This window comes from Gorilla gorilla, chromosome 11, assembly GCF_029281585.2.
Source record: "Gorilla gorilla gorilla isolate KB3781 chromosome 11, NHGRI_mGorGor1-v2.1_pri, whole genome shotgun sequence".
NCBI classification, from domain to species: domain Eukaryota; kingdom Metazoa; phylum Chordata; class Mammalia; order Primates; family Hominidae; genus Gorilla; species Gorilla gorilla.
The window spans coordinates 37,831,560-37,850,140 of record NC_073235.2 but is presented as its reverse complement, the minus strand read 5'-3'; the positions used below and the strand labels follow the sequence as shown (position 1 = coordinate 37,850,140).

Here is an 18,581-nt window from a genome sequence, read left to right as displayed (position 1 = left end):
AACACCACGTGTTCTCACTCTTATGTGGGAATTGAACAGTGAGAATGCTTGGACATAGGGCAGGGAACATCACACATGGGGGCCTGTTGGGGGGTGGGGGCCTGGGGGAGGGATAGCATTAGGTGAAATACCTAATATAAATGACGAGTTGATGGGTGCAGCAAACCAACATGGCACATGTAAACCTGTGTAACAAACCTGCACGTTGTGCACATGTACCCTAGAACTTAAAGTATAATAATAATAATAATAATCGGCTTTAACTAAAAAAAAAAATTAAAAGTCAACTGAAGTGCTTTCATAACTTTCCCTCTGGACAGCTTCTCTACTTAAGTACATAAAGAAGGATGAATTGATAGATAAGCAATTTTATATAAATAAGATCATATTGTACACACTTTTCTGTAATATGTCTTTATCACTTAATACTATCTTAGGACATTTTTTGATATCAGTAACTAAAATACATAATTTTTATTGGCTATATGATTATATTTTATATATGATACTATGCCATGTGTTTTAGATGTATTATCTTTAATTCCTTTAACAATCCTACAAGGCAGATGATAGTATGTCCATTTTATAGATGAGGAAGCTGTATTTGGAAAGGTTAAGCTGTATTTGGAACGGTTAAGTAACTTGTCAAATCACATAACTAAACAGTGAAAAAACAAGAGGATAAACACCCTTTGACACCCCTTTTCTTCTGTTCTCCTTCCAGTATTTGAATTATTTGGTAATTCAGTGTCTGGTTTTATATTATTGACTAAGTATATTAAATTAGTGGACTAAATAAATTAATATTATTCTCTACTAAATCAAGCAGTTGACTGTTCCTTTCTTGGTCAACTTTTTGTTTACCTTATAATTCATTTTTTTCCCATCTGTTTGGTTTTCTATATAGCTATTGCTGCTTTTTCACTGAAAGACTCCAACCAATCTGTCAACTTCCAACATGTCTTATAAGCACATAAAATAATCTTTTTTCGTTTTCCTGGAGATTTTCCTCCCACAGCCTTCTGTTATGCTCCAATCTAAACTGATTTTTCTTTAGGCATGGCAGAAAGCTGTCACCCTGAATTTCGTTGGGCCATTCTGCTCTGTTGGATCCTCACATTCCTGGATTTCATGACTTTTATTTCTTAGTTTATTCCCTGATATTTTAAATATTTTATTATGGAAAAAATTAAGATATACAAAAGTACATCCTATAGTATAATGAACCCCCCATGTACTTATTACCCAGCTTCAACAATGATTATCTCATGACCAGTTTTATTTTTGCTATGCTCCCATCTACCTCTTCTACTCCATATTATTTTGAAGGAAATCCTAGAGATTGTATTTTATATATAAAATGTTTCACATATGTCTCTAAAGAGTAAGGAAGGACTGTTCTTTTTTTTTTTTTTGAGATAGAGTCTTGTTCTGTTGCAAGGTTGGAGTGCAGTGGCGTGATCTCTGCTCACTGCACCCTCTGCCTCCCAGGTTCAAGCAATTCCCCTGCCTCAGCCTCCTGAATAGCTGGGACTACAGGTGTGCACCACCACGCCTGGCTAATTTTTTGTATTTTATTAGAGACGGGGTTTCACTGTGTTGGCCAGGATGGTCCCAATCTCCTGACCTCATGATCTGCCCGCCTCAGCCTCCCAAAGTGCTGGGATTACAGGCATGATCCAGCATGCCTGGCCGGGACTGTTCTTAAAAATAATTATGTGGGACTTAATACCTAAGTCATGGGTTAATAGGTGCAGCAAACCACCATGGCACACGTTTACCTATGTAACAAACCTGCACATTCTGCACATGTATCCCAGAACTAAAAGTAAAATTTAAAAAAAAATTATAAATTTTAATCCCCATTTAAAAAGTAATTACTTATAATACCATTATTATACCTTAAAAATTAAAATTAATTGCATTAAATCCCTTGATTGCATTAAAAATGCAGTAAATGGTTGGGTGATGGGTGCACCAAAATTTCACAAATCACCACTAAAGAACTTATTCATGTAACCAGAGACCACCTGTACCCCAGTAACCTATGGAAAAGCACAAACATGCACACACACATAAAACATATTTAATTTTACATAATTAAAATGCACTTTTTATGTTATAAAAAATGAAGTAAAGGTTGAAATTTCCAGTTGTTTTGTGAATACATAATTTTACTGTTTTTTGGGGTTCTTTTTAGTTTTTTCCCTGTAGTTTGTATAGATCAGTACCCAAATAAGGCTCACATACAGCAAATGATAGATGTCACTGAAGTCTTGGGTTTCTCTTTTATTTCCTTGTTTTATTTATTTATTTTTCCACTGTGGAAGAATCTAACTTGTTTTTGTAATCTAGATTCTGCTGCCTGCATCCTCATGGTGTTGTTTAACATGTTCCTTTGTCCTCTGTATTTCCATGTTCATATTTAGATCTAGAAACTTCTAATATTTGGAGACAATTCTCCTTTGTAGTGATGTTTTATTCTGTTAGGAGATATCTAAAGCCTCTCTTTTTATGATGTTAGCAGCTGTGAATGTTCAGTACATTATTAAGCCTTTGGACATTGCAGAATGGTGATATTCTAACACACTTTCTTCATTTAATAGTTGGCATGCCTCATGGCCGGGTGCTGTGGCTTACACCCATAATCCCAGCACTTTTGGAGGCTGAGGTGGGTGAATCATGAGGTCAGGAGATCAAGACCGTCCTGGCTAACATGGTGAAACCCCATCTCTACTAAAAATACAAAAACAAAATTAGCCAGGCATGGTGGCAGCCACCTGTAGTCGCAGCTACAGGCTGAGGCAGGAGAATGGTGTGAACCTGGGAGGCGGAGCTTGCAGTGAGCCGAGATTTCGCCACTGCACTCCAGCCTGGAGACTCCATCTCAAAAAAAAAAAATAGTTGGCATGCCTCTTTAAAATAAAACCTCATCATAATTTATTATGTGGACATTCACTGGTTCAGTTTGCTTAAGAAAGGCAGGATAAATTTTTTCCTTCTCATTTATTAATTTTCAATGTAATAAGTTGTTTTGTTAGCAACTTACAGTGGTGTCCAGTGCTCTTTATTTTCAAAGTTGGCAAGTTTAAGTCCTTCAACTTTGTTCTTTTTCAAGGTTGTTTTGGCTATTCTGTGTCACTTGCATTTTTATGTAAATTTCTGTATCAGCTTGTCAACTTCAGCAAAGAAGTCAGCTGGAATTTTGATACAGATTGCATTGAATCTGTAGATTAACTTTGGGAGTTTAGCATCTTTATAGTAGTAAGTTTTCAAATTCATGAACAGTAATGTCTTTCCATTTATTTAATTAAAAAAGAAATCGTACAATGTTGTGTAGCTTTCAGGGTACAAGTCTTACATTTTAAACAAATTTACAAGAAAAAAACAAACAACCGCATCAACAAGTGGGCAAAGGGTATGAAAAGACACTTCTCAAAAGAAGACATTTTTGCAGCCAACAGACACATGAAAAAATGCTCATCATCACTGCTCATCAGAGAAATGCAAATAAAAACCACAATGAGATACCATCTCACACCAGTTAGAATGGCCGATCATTAAAAAGTCAGGAAACAACAGGTGCTGGAGAGGATGTGGAGAAATAGGAACACTTTTACACTGTTGGTGGGACTGTAAACTGTTTCAACCGTTATGGAAGACAGTGTGACGATTCCTCAAGGATCTAGAACTAGAAATACCATCTGACCCAGCAATCCCATTACTGGGTCAAAGGATTATACCCAAAGGATTATAAATAATGCTGCTATAAAGACACATGCACGCGTATGTTTATTGCGGCACTATTCACAATAGCAAAGACCTGGAGCCAACCCAAATGTCCAACAATGATAGACTGGATTAAGAAAATGTGGCGCATGTACACCATGGAATACTGTGCAGCCATAAAAAATGATGAGTTCATGTCCTTTGTAGGGACATGGATGAAGCTGGAAACCATCATTCTCAGCAAAGTATCGCAAGAACAAAAAACCAAACATCGCATATTCCCACTCATAGGTGGGAATTGAACAGTGAGAGCACTTGGACACAGGAAAGGGGACATCACACATGGGGGCCTGTTGTGGAGTGAGGGGAGGGGGGAGGGATAGCATTAGGAGATATACCTAATGTTAAATGATGAGTTAATGGGTGCAGCACACCAACATGGCACTTGTATACATATGTAACAAACCTCCACGTTGTGCACATGTACCCTAGAACTTAAAGTATAATAATAAAAAAAAAATCAAGATGAGGGCCAGACACAGTGGCTCATGCCTATAATCCCAGCACTTTGGGAGGCCGAGGTGGGCGGATCACCTGAGGTCAGGAGTTCGAGACCAGCCTGGCCAACATGGCAAAACCCCATCTGTACTAAAAATATAAAAATTAGCTGGGGGTGGCTGGTGCATGCCTGTAATCTCAGCTGCTCAGGAGGCTGTGACAGGAGAATCACTTGGACCCAGGAGGCAGAGGTTGCAGTGAGCCGAGATCAAACCACTGCACTCCAGCCTGGGTGACAGAGCAAGACTCCATCTCAAAAAAAAAGAGAAAAAATCAAGGTGAGGAAAGACCCTTTCTAATTCTAGTTCATTGAGTATTTGAGAGTTTTTAACTCATGTTTTTTTTGAATCAATTTTATTTATAATCCTTATTGATCATCAAATTGTCCCTCTTTTGACAGATGGGATGATCTCCAATTACTTTGTAATTTACATTCTACTCTTTTCATGATGATACCTTTATTCCACTTTCAGAGCACTTTGATAGTTCAGTATTTAGTGAGCAAGTTTGTGTTCTGTTTATCTGGGCTGTTCTTTGTCAATTCTATTTGTAATCTGTCATCATCATTTCACTCTGAATAATTTCAGTTTTTCAATGTATCCTTCTCTAACTTCCACACTCCATTATCTCCCTCTGTTATGTTAACAATTAGATTGTGTCCCCTTTCTAAATCTTGTCTAGTCTATAATATTCTTCTTGGATGATAAACCAGAACTAAACATTCTGTTACATTTGCAAGGCACTATTATTTGATATAAGAACAGAGTGTCGTAAATTTTCCCCCAATTCTATCATGTGTCAAACTGTTTCATTGTTAAACTTATGTGGTTGGAGAGCAAAATACTACAACCATTTTGGAAAACAGTTTGATAATTTGTTTATAATTGTTTATAAAGTTAAACTTACAAGACCTGCAAAACACTAATGAAAAATAAAAGAAGACCTAAATGAATGGAGTGGTATACCATGTTTGTGGACAGGGAGACTAAAAAAAAACAAATTTTTTTTTTTGAGACAGAGTTTGTTGCCCAGGCTGGAGTGCAGTGGCACGATCTTGGCTCACTGCAACCTGTGCCTCCCAGGTTCAAACAATTCTCATGTCTCAGCCTCCCAAGTAGCTGGGATTACAGGTGCCCGCCACCACTCATAGCTAATTTTTGTATTTTTAGTAGGGACGGGGTTTCGCCATGTTATCCAGGCTGGTCTTACACTCCTGACCTCAGGTGATCCACCTGCCTTGGCCTCCCAAAGTGCTAAGATTACAGGCGTAAGCCACTGCGCCTGGTCAACAAAAAATTTTTTAAGAGACATGATCTTGCTTGGTCACCCAAGCTGAAGTGCAGTAGCACAATCATAGCTTACTGTAGCCTCAACCTCCTGGGCTCAAGCAATCCTCCTCTCTCAGCCTCCCAAGTAGGGAGGACTACAGGAGCACAACACCACACTCAGCTAATTGTTTTTCATTTTTTATAGAGATTGGGTCTTGCTATGTTGCCCAGGCTGGTCTCCAACTCCTGGCCTCCAGCAATTCTCCCACTTTGACCTCCCAAAGTGTTGGGATTACAGGCATGAGCCACCGTGCCTGGCCTCAATATTTTTTAAATGGCAGTTTCCCTCAAATTGTTCAGTGGATTCTGTGCAATAACAATCAAACCCAATATTTTGTAGAAATTGACATTTTAAATCTAAAATTTATATGCAAAGGCAAAGTTCCTTTTTTAAAAGAACTTTGAAAAAGAAGAAAAGAATAAGATTCACACTATTTTTCTTTACAGTCGTCCATCAGGAGACACATGTAAATCACTGGAACATATAGAATCTAGAAATAGACCCATATATGTGATCAATTGATTTTTGACAATATGCAAGACAATTCACTGGAGAAAAGCTAGTCTTTTCAACACACGCTCTTGGAACAATTGGACATCCATATGTGAAAAGAAGAAGAAACCCAAACCATATCTTACACAATATGCAAAATTTAATGATAAATGGATTGTATATTTGGGACTTTGGGTTAGGTAAGGATTTTTTTAGATGGGGCACAAACTTCATGAACGATAAAAGACAAAAGTGATGAATTTCACCTCATCAGAACTTAAAATGTCTCTCCCCAACACTGTTAAGAGGTGAATAGACAAGCCATAAACTTGGAGAGAAAATTGTAAACTACATATTTGATAAAGGAATATATAAATTTATAAGTACACAAAAGGAATTTTTATAATATATTAAAAATTCTCAGCTAGGCAGGGTGGCTCACACCTGTAATCCCAGCACTTTGGGAGGCAAGGTGGGCAGATCACCTGAAGTCAGGAGTTCGAGACCACCCTGGCCAGCATGGCAAAACCCCATCTCTACTGAATAAAAATATACAAAAATTAGCCCGGCATGGTGGCACACACCTGTAGTCCTAGCTACTCAGGAGGCTGAGGCAGGAGAATCGCTTGAACCTGGCAGGTGGAGATTGCAGTGAACTGAGATCATGCCACTGCTCTCCAGTTTGGGCGACAGAGTGGGACTCTGTCTCAAAAAAAAAAAAAAATCCCAAAACTCAGTAATAAGAAAACAAAATAATTTTAAAAACAGTTAAAAGATTTAGAAAGGTGCTTGACCTAAGGCGATATACAGAAGTCAAATAAGCACATGAAAAAATGCCCAAGACCTTAGTTGTTAGAGAAATGTGAGTTAAAATCACAGTGAGGTGCCAGTACATGTGCATTAGAATGGTGGCAAGGTTACCGAACAACTGGAACTTTCTGCTGGGAATTACATTGCTTACATTGCTGCTGGGAATGCAAAATGTTCAACCACTTTGGAAACATTATGGCATACACTGACAATACAAATCAGAAATCCTACTGCTGGGTATTTAGTAAAGATAAATGAAAACATATGTTCACTCAGAAATCTGTATGCAGCTGTTTATAGTAGCTTTATTTATAATCACCTATAACTGGAATAATCCAGATGTCCTTCAACTAATGTGATTGCAGAAATTGTGATATAGCCATACATTGGAATGTATTACTTGACAATAAAAAGCAATGAACCATTAATATACCCAATAACATATATAACTTTCAAATGCAATATGCTAAGTGAAAGAAATAAGATTTAAAAGGCTACTTACTGCATAATTCTATTTATATTACATAACATTCCAGAATGTGCAGAACTACTAAGGCAAAAAACAGATTAATGGTTGCCAGGAGCCAAGGATGAGAGGAAAGGATTGCTACAAGAGGCACAAGAGAACCTAACTTTAAAAAATCAGAGGGTGATTTCCAAAGTCAAAAGTTAACTCTGCATGTGTATGTGTTTTTGTTCATGAACACAGATAAGCATATATGTTCTTGGCCATAAACTTCCTGTTTCATCATCATAAGCTAATGTTAAATGCTACTGGGAAATGCCTTTTTAAAATTATATATGATCAAAAGGAGATTAAAAGGTGTGTGTTTATTCTTTCAATTTAGAAAAGGGTAAATGAATTTTTACTTACTCTGTAAAACTGAATGAGAAAATAATTATTCTAAGCTCAAAAGAAAGTTCATGTTTCATAATGTCTTTAGGGACATTTACAATTTTTTGGTTGTTGCTAATTTTAGTTTGTTAGGAATTAAGTATCCTTTTGTTTTAAACCTACCCCCAAAGCATACTGCTTATACTTTGTCCTTAAACATATTTTTCTTACTCATTTACACCTTTTCTCTTTGTTCTGTGCACTTTACCTCTTTGATAATGCATTTACAAATTTGTTTGATAATTTTCTTTCCTTCCCATGCAACTATGGACCTTAATCTTCAGAATCTTTCACTTTTAGCTTGGCCTGGTGGCATGTGCCTGTAGTCCCAGCTACTGAGGTCGCTGAAGCAGGATAATCATTGAGCCCAGGAGATCGAGGCTGCAGTGCACTATGGTTGTGCCTGTGAATGGCCACTGTATTCTAGCCTGGGCAACATAGTGAGAACCCATCTCTTGGGGGGAAAAAAAGAATCACTCACTTTTTAGGCCATTTCAAGACCCTAGGAGGGAGTTTTGGCACTTTTCACAGGATCATATGTCCCTGTCAAATTTATAGAAGTAGACACTTTCAATATATTAAAAGATCTCTTTTCAGCACATCTTCCTCTTCTCATATTTTTCCTTGTGTTTTGTGATGGTGGAGTTATCACCAAGTGTTGTTGGGATCAGGCTAAGAAATTATATTAGCGGTATGTTTGGTTTGGATTTAGTGGGTTATATTTATGTATTTAGTTAGGTTATTGCTAGCCAACCTAATATAGGAATGGCTTCCAGAAATAATTCTGGTAATGAGTGAGTGGACATATTGCAGTGCGAACGTGTCTTATGGTGCCAGATGCTGGGAACATGTGAGTACTGGAAGAGAAGCAAGGTTGAAATGTAGAGAGCCAGAGGATAATCTGCGAATAATTCTTTCAATTCTTATAGATTATATTTGACAGAAATTTGATAGAGATTTTTTCAAATTTGATTATAATTAGAAATATATGTACACACACGGAGTATGACAGTAAGTTATAAACTTGAAATAAACTTTAAAAAATTATCATTAATAAACAACAAAATTCGATCATCCATGCTTGAGTAAAGACTGAAGTATCCTATTTCTCAAATATTACAAAGTTATTGTCACCTGAAGAGGCAGTCAAAGCGTAAGCAGTGGACAATGTTGAAAAAACATTGTAGATGTGGTAAGCGGTTAATTAAAAAGTGTCATTTTTCTGGATTTAGGAACATCTGTAAGCATTTATAAATTTTTTGTTTTGTGTAACTTGTGTTTTTTTCATTATAGACTCATATTTGTACTTCACTTTTTATTCGTAATTCTGTTTAAGTAACAAAAGTGTCTAACTCTAAAAAGGGCTCATTGTATCTTTACTGGCCAATTCTGTCAGTCAAGTTGTGCCCATGCCTGCTAGGCACTTGCCCGTCTTCTCAACTCTGTATACACCCCATTTTAAAGCATTGTTTTTTAGCATACTGCCAATGCATGAATTATATTCATGTTACTATTCTAAGCATTATCTATATTTTAAAACTTACATGAAAGAGAAGCTAATTTAGAAAGCTGAGATAAGAATACACTATGTAGAGGAAGTTCCTTCTGCCCCTCAGTGGGTTGACTTGAACGCCTCTGGAGTCTACCCATCCCCACACTTTGGAGACCAATGCTATGAAGTGGGAGCTATTGAAGGTATTTTTTTTTTAAGATTCTTTTTACTCCCTCTCCCTCTCCCTCTCCCTCTCCCCACGGTCTCCCTCTCCCCACGGTCTCCCTCTCCCTCTCTTTCCACGGTCTCCCTCTGATGCCCAGCTGAAGCTGGACTGTACTGCTGCCATCTCGGCTCACTGCAACCTCCCTGCCTGATTCTCCTGCCTCAGCCTGCCGAGTGCCTGCGATTACAGGCGTGCGCCGCCATGCCTGACTGGTTTTCGTACTTTTTTGGTGGAGACGGGGTTTCACTGTGTTGGCCAGGCTGGTCTCCAGCTCCTAACCGCTAGTGATCCACCAGCCTCGGCCTCCCGAGGTGCCGGGATTGCAGACGGAGTCTGGTTCACTCAGTGCTCAATGGTGCCCAGGCTGGAGTGTAGTGGCGTGATCGTGGCTTGCTACAACCTCCACCTCCCAGCCACCTGCCTTGGCCTCCCAAAGTGCCGAGATTGCAGCCTCTGCCCGGCCGCCACCCCGTCTGGGAAGTGAGGAGCGTCTCTGCCTGGCCGCCCATCGTCTGGGAGGTGAGGAGCCCCTCTGCCTGGCTGCCCAGTCTGGAAAGTGAGGAGCGTCTCTGCCCGGCCGCCATCTCATCTAGGAAGTGAGGAGCGCCTCTTCCCAGCCGCCATCCCATCTAGGAACTGAGGAGCGTCTCTGCCCGGCCGCCTATCGTCTGAGATGTGGGGAGCACCTCTGCCCCGCCACCCCATCTGGGATGTGAGGAGCGCCTCTGCCCGGCCGCGACCCCGTCTGGGAGGTGAGGAGCGTCTCTGCCCGGCTGCCCTGTCTGAGAAGTGAGGAGACCCTCCGCCTGGCAACCGCCCCGTCTGAGAAGTGAGGAGCCCCTCCGCCTGGCAGCCACCCCGTCTGGGAAGTGAGGAGCGTCTCCGCCCGGCAGCCACCCCATCCGGGAGGGAGGTGGGGGTCAGCCCCCACCAGGCCAGCCGCCCCATCCAGGAGGGAGGTGGGGGGGTCAGCCCCCCGCCCGGCCAGCCACCCTGTCCGGGAGGTGAGGAGCGCCTCTGCCCAGCCGCCCCTACTGGGAAGTGAGGAGCCCCTCTGCCTGGCCAGCCGCCCCGTCCGGGAGGGAGGTGGGGGGGTCAGCCCCCCACCCAGCCAGCCGCCCCATCCGGGAGGGAGGTGCGGGGGTCAACCCCCCGCCCGGCCAGCCGCCCCTTCCGGGAGGGAGGTGGTGGGGTCAGCCTCCCGCCCGGCCAGCCGCCCCATCCGGGAGGTGAGGGGCGCCTCTGCCTGGCTGCCGCTACTGGGAAATGAGGGGCCCCTCTGCCCAGCCAGCCGCCCCCTCCGGGAGGGAGGTGGAGGGGTCAGTCTCCCACCCGGCCAGCCGCCCCGTCCGGGAGGGAGGTGGGGGGTCGGCCCCCCGCCCGGCCAGCCGCCCCGTCCGGGAGGTGAGGGGCGCCTCTGCCCGGCCGCCCCTACTGGGAAGTGACGAGCCCCTCTGCCCGGCCAGCCGCCCCGTCTGGGAGGGAGGTGGTGGGGGTCAGCCCCCTGCCCGGCCAGCCACCCCGTCCGGAAGGTGAGGGGCGCCTCTGCCCGGCCGCCCCTACTGGGATGTGAGGAGCCCCTCTGCCCGGCCGCCACCCCGTCTGGGAGGTGTACCCAACAGCTCATTGAGAACGGGCCGGGATGACAATGGCGGTTTTGCGGAATGGAAAGGGGAGAAAGGTGGGGAAAAGATTGAGAAATCGGATGGTTGCCGTGTCTGTGTAGAAAGAAGTAGACATGGGAGACTTTTCATTTTGTTCTGTACTAAGAAAAATTCTTCTGCCTTGGGATCCTGTTGATCGGTGACCTTTTACCCCCAACCCTGTGCTCTCTGAAACATGTGCTGTGTCCACTCAGGGTTAAATGGATTAAGGGCGGTGCAAGATGTGCTTTGTTAAACAGATGCTTGAAGGCAGCATGCTCGTTAAGAATCATCACCACTCCCTAATCTCAAGTACCCAGGGACACAAACACTGCGGAAGGCCGCAGGGTCCTCTGCCTAGGAAAACCAGAGAACTTTGTTCACTTGTTTATCTGCTGACCTTCCCTCCACTATTGTCCTATGACCCTGCCAAATCCCCCTCTGCGAGAAACTCCAAGAATGATCAATAAAAATAAAATAAAATAAAAAGATTCTTTTTACATCATTGAATTTTAATTACAAAAGCATTATTTGCTTATTGTAAACTTTCAGATAGACAAAGTGAAAACAAAATGGGGTAACAAAACACCAGTTTTTCACGTAAACTTTTCGGTCTCTTTAACTATGACCCCGAAGGTAAGCAATGTATCATATCTTGATGTGTATTCTTCTGGAACTGTTTCCATTATTATATAGACATACATATGTACACACAGCTACACACATACATAATCCTTCATACCCAACATATTACTCTGAGACTTGCATTTATCATTTAACATATATCTTCGACATTCATCTTACCCCTTACATAAAGATCTAAGTGATTCTTATGAATAGTTGCTTAATAATCCATAGTTGGCATGCCCCACAGTTTATTCAACCATCCCCCAAACAGTGGATCTTCCCATTTTATATATGTAGGAATTGAGAATTAAGAAAAATAAAGGCCAAAACCTAAAGTTAGGAATGTTTCCTAGTCCCAGAATCTCCTGCTTTTGTGTAGCTGCCCCCAATACACACACACACACACACACACAATAGTGTGTAAATAGCATAGGAAAATAATCCCAAGAAATATATTTAATATAATTTTTATATTATTAGGTAAAAGTTGGCTTTTAGTAAAGCAAGACTTTGGAGTCAGACTGCCCAAGTTCAAATCTCAGCACCACTATTACCATCCGTGAGATGTTGGGCAAATTCTTCAAATTCAGCAAATTTAAAGAGACTAAAGGTTTACAGGTGGCACCTCTTCTAGTCCTCCCTAATCCCTCTTATTTCCCCTTTGCACCCTAAACATGAGGCTGGGGTTTTGGCAAATGTGGTATTGTCACCACCCTTTAGAACAAACGCCACCACTAGCATTCGAAGCTCTAGATGAAAGAGATGTGGGTGGGGAGAGTGGGTAACAAGAAATAATTCCTCTGAACCATGGTTCATACCAGACATATGGCGCTTAGGATCAACTAGTGGCATAAGACCCAGGAGGCAACTAGCTGAAACTTCTCTCAATAGTGTACCCTCCCCTGGAGCAGTGAGGAAACCTCACTGTTACAGACCAGGTCCTGGCACTATGACACACTGAAAATAGATTGCTCAGACTTCAAAACAGATCTGCATTTTGGGAGTACAGCTGTTGGTACTCTGCAGGAGGCAAGTGTGGCCTATGTGGTTAGCCTGTTTGAAGACACTTGTGTGTTGTCTTTCCCAGCATGTAGCAGTCATACCAAAAGGCCTCCAGCTAGCATACTGCACACCTGTACAATGTCTCATGTAAGTGGAGAGTGTGCTTAAGAATCCATTTTAATGGCAAACACTGCATTTTCAACAAAATAAAACAAAAACCACCACTTACCAACTTCTTCCCAATATTGGTAGTTCTGAATGTTAGATTTTTTTTGTGACCATGTGATCAAAATATACCTAAGTGTATGAATGGAAAAATAGGTGCAGAACAGGTATTGGCAAGTATTTTCCCATTTTTATTAGCGTGTGAATTTTTAATATAAATATGGGGACATGATGCATTAAAGGAAGTCAAAAAATTTTAATGAACAAGTTTCAGCAATTCAGTTTATAACAATTATAAGCAAATCCGTTAAAAATTTTTATATAGTGACAGCACTTAGATTTTTTAAACAAGTAAATTTCTTATTGATGACAACTAAATGGTATGTGTATAATTTTATCATACAGTAGATTCCATTCATTCACTATAGTTATGTAATTGACTCTACATGCAAGTATATATATATATATATTTTTTTTTTTTTTTTTTTTTTTTTCTCGAGACGGACTCTCGCTCTGTCACCAGGCTGGAGTGCAGTGGCACGATCTCGGCTCACTGCAACCTCTGCTTCCCGGGTTCAAGCGATTCTCCTGCCTCAGCCTCTTGAGTAGCTGGGACTACAGGCGCACACCACCATGCCTGGCTAAATTTTGTATTTTTAGCAGAGACAGGGTCTCACTATTTTGGCTAGGATGGTCTCGATCTCTTCACCTCGTGATCTGCTCGCCTTGGCGTCCCAAAGTGCTGGGATTACAGGCGTGAGCCACCGTGCCCAGCTACAAGTATATCTTTTTAATATTGTGTGTATTGTTTATGTTTAATATTTATTTTTTAAAAAGCTAATGTTAACGAGTTCCACATTTCTCAAATTGACACCTATTTGTGCTAAAATACACCCAGTATTTTTTATCCAGTAAAATGATAGTTACTTAAATTATTAATATTAGTAATCATAATCCAACCTAACAGGAATTTTTTATTTGTTAATTATTCTCTAACAGCTGTTTTCAGTAGTGCGTAGTATGGACCCCTAGGAGATGATTGGGAATTTTATGGGCTGGTATTTTGGTTGTCACATTGATAGGGATATGTTATTGGATCAATTGTCCTAATGTGTAAGTTCAATTGATCCACTAGATTTCAACCCTTCTCTTAACATTTGTTCACAGTACTTGGTGCTTTGAGCTTCTAATTTTCTGAAAGGTCTAGAGAATAACTTGTCTTTTGCAGTTTAAGCTATCGCTTCCTTTCTTTTGCCAAGTCAGTTACCACTTTTCTATCTGCATTATGCCTTCTAAATATTTCTTCAAAGCACTTATTCTCTGATGTCTCCTCTCATTCTCTCTTTCATAGTAATTTTGTGTTCTTTTATTTTATCCCTTTGCTGTCAATCCAGGAAAGGGTTAGAAAGGAAGAAGTATTTCAAAGGAAGAAGAGACCACCATGTAATCAATCTGCTATGCTTTAACAGCCCTATTGGAGATAATATCTCCTCCTAGAGGGCACAGAAAATGTTCTGGGTGGTTTTGGTTATTATAATGACTGGCTGATGCACTGGCAGTTCATGCCTACTTTATGGTTAGATCTGCTAAAACACCACCATGTGTGAGCCCACTCAAAATGCCAATAACACCCCCATTTACAAACAGTGACCTAGTGCAATTCACAGTCATCAGTTCATCACAGCCTTGCATTAACTCAGTGTAAACAGTATGCTTAGACACTAACATCTTCTCTAGTTTAAAGCAGTGTCAAATCTTATTCATTACTGTTTTTCAGGCTGAGCTTTTTGAAACTAATATTCATTCAGAAATATCAATGAAAACAGTGTCATGGCTCCTTATCATTAAAAGGAAGAACACATTGGATAAATTATTTTCTTAACTCCAGCATTCAATTTTGCTACATGTTTTGTCTTCATTTTAACAGATATTTTGGTAAAAGACCTCAGTGGGATTGTAGAGGGGCATCAAATCTTAATGAACTTCACCAGCTATTAAGTGACATAATGATTAGAAGATTAAAGACTGAAGTTTTAACCCAGCTACCCCCTAAAGTCAGACAGCGTATTCCATTTGATCTTCCATCAGCAGCTGCCAAGGTGAGAACCGTTGCTTGACTTAAAGTCTTACTTTAAATAATTTTGAATTATACTATTAAAGATTATACATATTTCATATTTCACAGAAGGAAAGGTTTGCTTTCTTAAAATAGGTTTAATTAATAGAGCCTATACATTGGTTTTGTATTTCAGCAAGAAAGCAGGAAGAATTCAATTTTATTCATCAGATACATGAAAAGATATGGTAACCTAGTGGTTTAAAAAAAAAGTATTTTTGCTGAAAAAAGAACTTCAATTGCAACAGAGATGTAGTATTAAGAATTCTAAATATTGGCCAGGCACAGTGGCTCATACCTGTAACCCAGCACTTTGGGAGACTGAGGTGGGCAGATCACCTGAAGTCAGGAGTTTGAGACCAGCTGGCCAACATGGTGAAAACTCGTCTCTACTAAAAATACAAAAATTAGTTGAGTGTGGTGGCGAGTGCCCGTAATCCCAGCTACTCGGGAGGCTGAGGCACGAGAATCAGCTTGAACCCAGGAGGCAGAGGTTGCAGTGAGCCGAGATCGCGCCATTGCACTCCAGCCTGGGCAACAGAGCGAGACTCCATCTCAAAAAAAAAAAAAAAAAAAGAATTCTAAATAGAAGGTGTGAAACCCAATAATTAGCAAGGGAAATTGTGTTCCTTGCTCTAGAATTTCTTTTTAAAGTATGAATAACTCTCTTCTAGAATAACTTCATGCAGCCCTATTCTTGAAATTCTAAAACTCTGTGATCATGTTGTAAGACGTGAAATTCAGTATATCAGAAAACCAGTTTACTAATCCTTACTTAATCCTTATCCATGTTTACTTTTGGAGAATGCAGTGCTTATATATTCTCTGAAATTTCTGCAAATCTGAAAATGACTTTATTAACAGAGTTTTTCATTGTTATCTTGAAAGCTTATAAGCATTTTATAAACATTGAGCAATATGTTACTTCTAAAATAAGAACAATCTGATTTTCTTATCTATTAGTATTAGAAAAATAAAATGGAATCAACATATGATTATATTTGTACTTAATATTAATTTTATTTAATATTCCCCATCTTTATTTAAATCAAACCACATCTTTTTACAAAAGTACTTAGCTGCTTTATACATTTTTACTACTCTGCTTTCTTATGTTTCTTATGTTCACTTTACAGAATGTATCTTCTTAAGAAGTTATAGGCCAGGGTGCAGTGGCTCACGCCTGTAGTCCCAGCACTTTGGGAGGTTGAGGTGGGCAGATCACCTGAGGTTAGGAGTTCGAGACCAGCCTAACCAATATGGAGAAACCCTGTCTCTACTAAAATTACAAAATTAGCTGGATGTGGTGGCGCATGCCTGTAATCCAAGCTACTTGGGAGGCTAAGGCAGGAGAATCGCTTGAACCCGGGAGGCGGAGGTTGCGGTGAGCCGAGATTGCACGATTGCACTCCAGCCTGGGCAACAAGAGCGAGACTCTGTCTCAAAAAAAAAGAAGAAATTATAATTGTTTGATTTATGCTGTTAGCAAAGGGCTTTGTTTCACCCACAGCTTATCATTGGTTTCTATAATTTTGAAAATGTGACTGACCTACCTCTGCATTGATGTTTTTAAATGAACATGTTGGAATCTTTGGGAATTTTCTTTTTGTATCTTTCTATAGAGAAAAGGAAAAAAAGTAGGACATGATTCATGATTGCATTAATTTGTTCTGTTTGTTATGCTATATTCATAAACAATGTTATTTTTTCCCACATAGGAATTGAATACCAGCTTCGAAGAGTGGGAAAAAATAATGAGAACTCCAAATTCAGGTGCCATGGAGACAGTCATGGGGTTGATAACTCGCATGTTTAAACAAACTGCTATTGCCAAGGTACTCTTTGCTGGGCCATCATGTATTTGTCTTCATACATATTATTCAATGTCTTTTACTGTTTTTAATTAAGCAAGTTATTTATATATTGCAGAATTTCTTTGCTATTGTTTAACTCTTTTTTTTTTTTTTTTTTTTGAGTTGGGAGCCTCACTCTGTCACACTGGCTAGAGTGCAGTGGCGTGATCTCGGCTCACTGCAGCCTCCACCTCCTAGGTTCAAGCCATTCTCCTGCCTCAGTCTCCCAAGTAGCCAGGACTACAGGCACATGCCAACATGCCCAGCCTGTTTAACTCTTTTTTATGGAAAAATTCAGACATACTCAAAGTAAACAGTAATGCTGTATCCAACCATATATTTATCTTTTCCAATATACAGGTATATTTTGATGCGGGAGGATACTATACGTTATACTTTCTCATTTAAATTATATATATATTCATTTTTTTCTTTTCTTTTCTTTTTTTTAAAGACGGAATCTTACTCTTTTGCCCAGGCTGGTGTGCAGTGGCTCAATCTCAGCTCACTGCAACCTCCACCTCCTGGGTTCAAGCAATTCTCCTTCCTCAGCCTCCCAAGTAGCTGGGATTCCAGGCACGTGCCTACATACCTGGCAAATTTTTTTTTAATACTTTTAGTAGAGACAGGGTCCATCATGTTGGCCAGGCTGGTCTTGAACTCCTGACCTCAAGTGATCCACCCACCTTGGCTTTCCAAACTGCTGGGATTACAGGTGTAAGCCACCGTGCCCGAACTATATTCATCTTTATTATTAGTATTCCCATGGTTTTACTACATTATTACTGCAAATAATCTTTTTTTACTTGTCAGTCATCTTCCTTTGATATTCCATGTTCAGTACCCTACAGAGGTAATTTTGCTCACATTCTGTTTGTCTAAAAGTGAAAAATATAGGATTTTAGAATTTAGTAAAATTAGTGTAACTGTCAAGTAAACTTATCATATATTTGTGGTAGTTGTTTTTACCACCATGGTAGAACCTGTAAATACTGACGAGTGTCACCCCTCTTGATTCTGAGATTTTTTTTGTAACATAATTTTTTAAGATGAGGATTGTTGAGGTATATTTACATAAAGTGAAATTTATCCTTTTAAAATGTATAGTTGGTCCAGACATGGTAGTGCACATGTCATCCTAGTTACTTGGGAAGCTGAGGAGGGAGGATCGCTTAGCTCAGAAGATCTGGGCTACAGTGAGCTATGATTGTGCCACTGCACTCCAGCTTTGGCAACAGAGCAAGACTCTGTCTCTAAAATAAAATAAAATAAAATAAAATGTATGGTTGGATGAGGCTTGACAAATGTGTATAGTTGGGTAACCATCAGTACCATGAAAATAGAGATATTCCTGTCATGCCAAAAAGTTCCCTCATGTACCTTTGTAGCATTTCCCCTCCACCCATCACTATACCTTGGCAACAGCAGATATGCTTTCTGTCACTATAGTTTTACACTTTCCAGAATGTCACAAAAATGGAACAATAGCATGTAGCCTTGTGTCTGGCTGCTTTCACTTAGCATAAAGGTTTTGAGATTGATTCAGGTTGTTGTATATGTTATTACTTTTCCTTTTTATTGCTTTCCTTACATCCTCCAATGTATGGGAACAAAACTTTAAAAAAAATTTTTTTGAGAGACAGA

At 40.1% G+C, this 18,581-nt stretch overlaps 1 protein-coding gene across 14 annotated transcripts in view; it reads left to right on the top strand.

Moving 5' to 3' along the window:
- ZRANB3 (zinc finger RANBP2-type containing 3) overlaps window positions 1–18,581 on the top strand; it is a 368,239-nt gene that overhangs the window by 201,689 nt on the left and 147,969 nt on the right. For all 14 annotated transcript variants that reach the window (XM_055380837.2, XM_055380841.2, XM_055380840.2 and 11 more), the window contains 2 exons: window positions 14,896–15,067; window positions 16,803–16,919. In XM_055380837.2, the coding sequence (XP_055236812.1) occupies window positions 14,896–15,067; window positions 16,803–16,919 (289 nt within the window). The remainder of the gene's footprint in view (window positions 1–14,895; window positions 15,068–16,802; window positions 16,920–18,581) is intronic.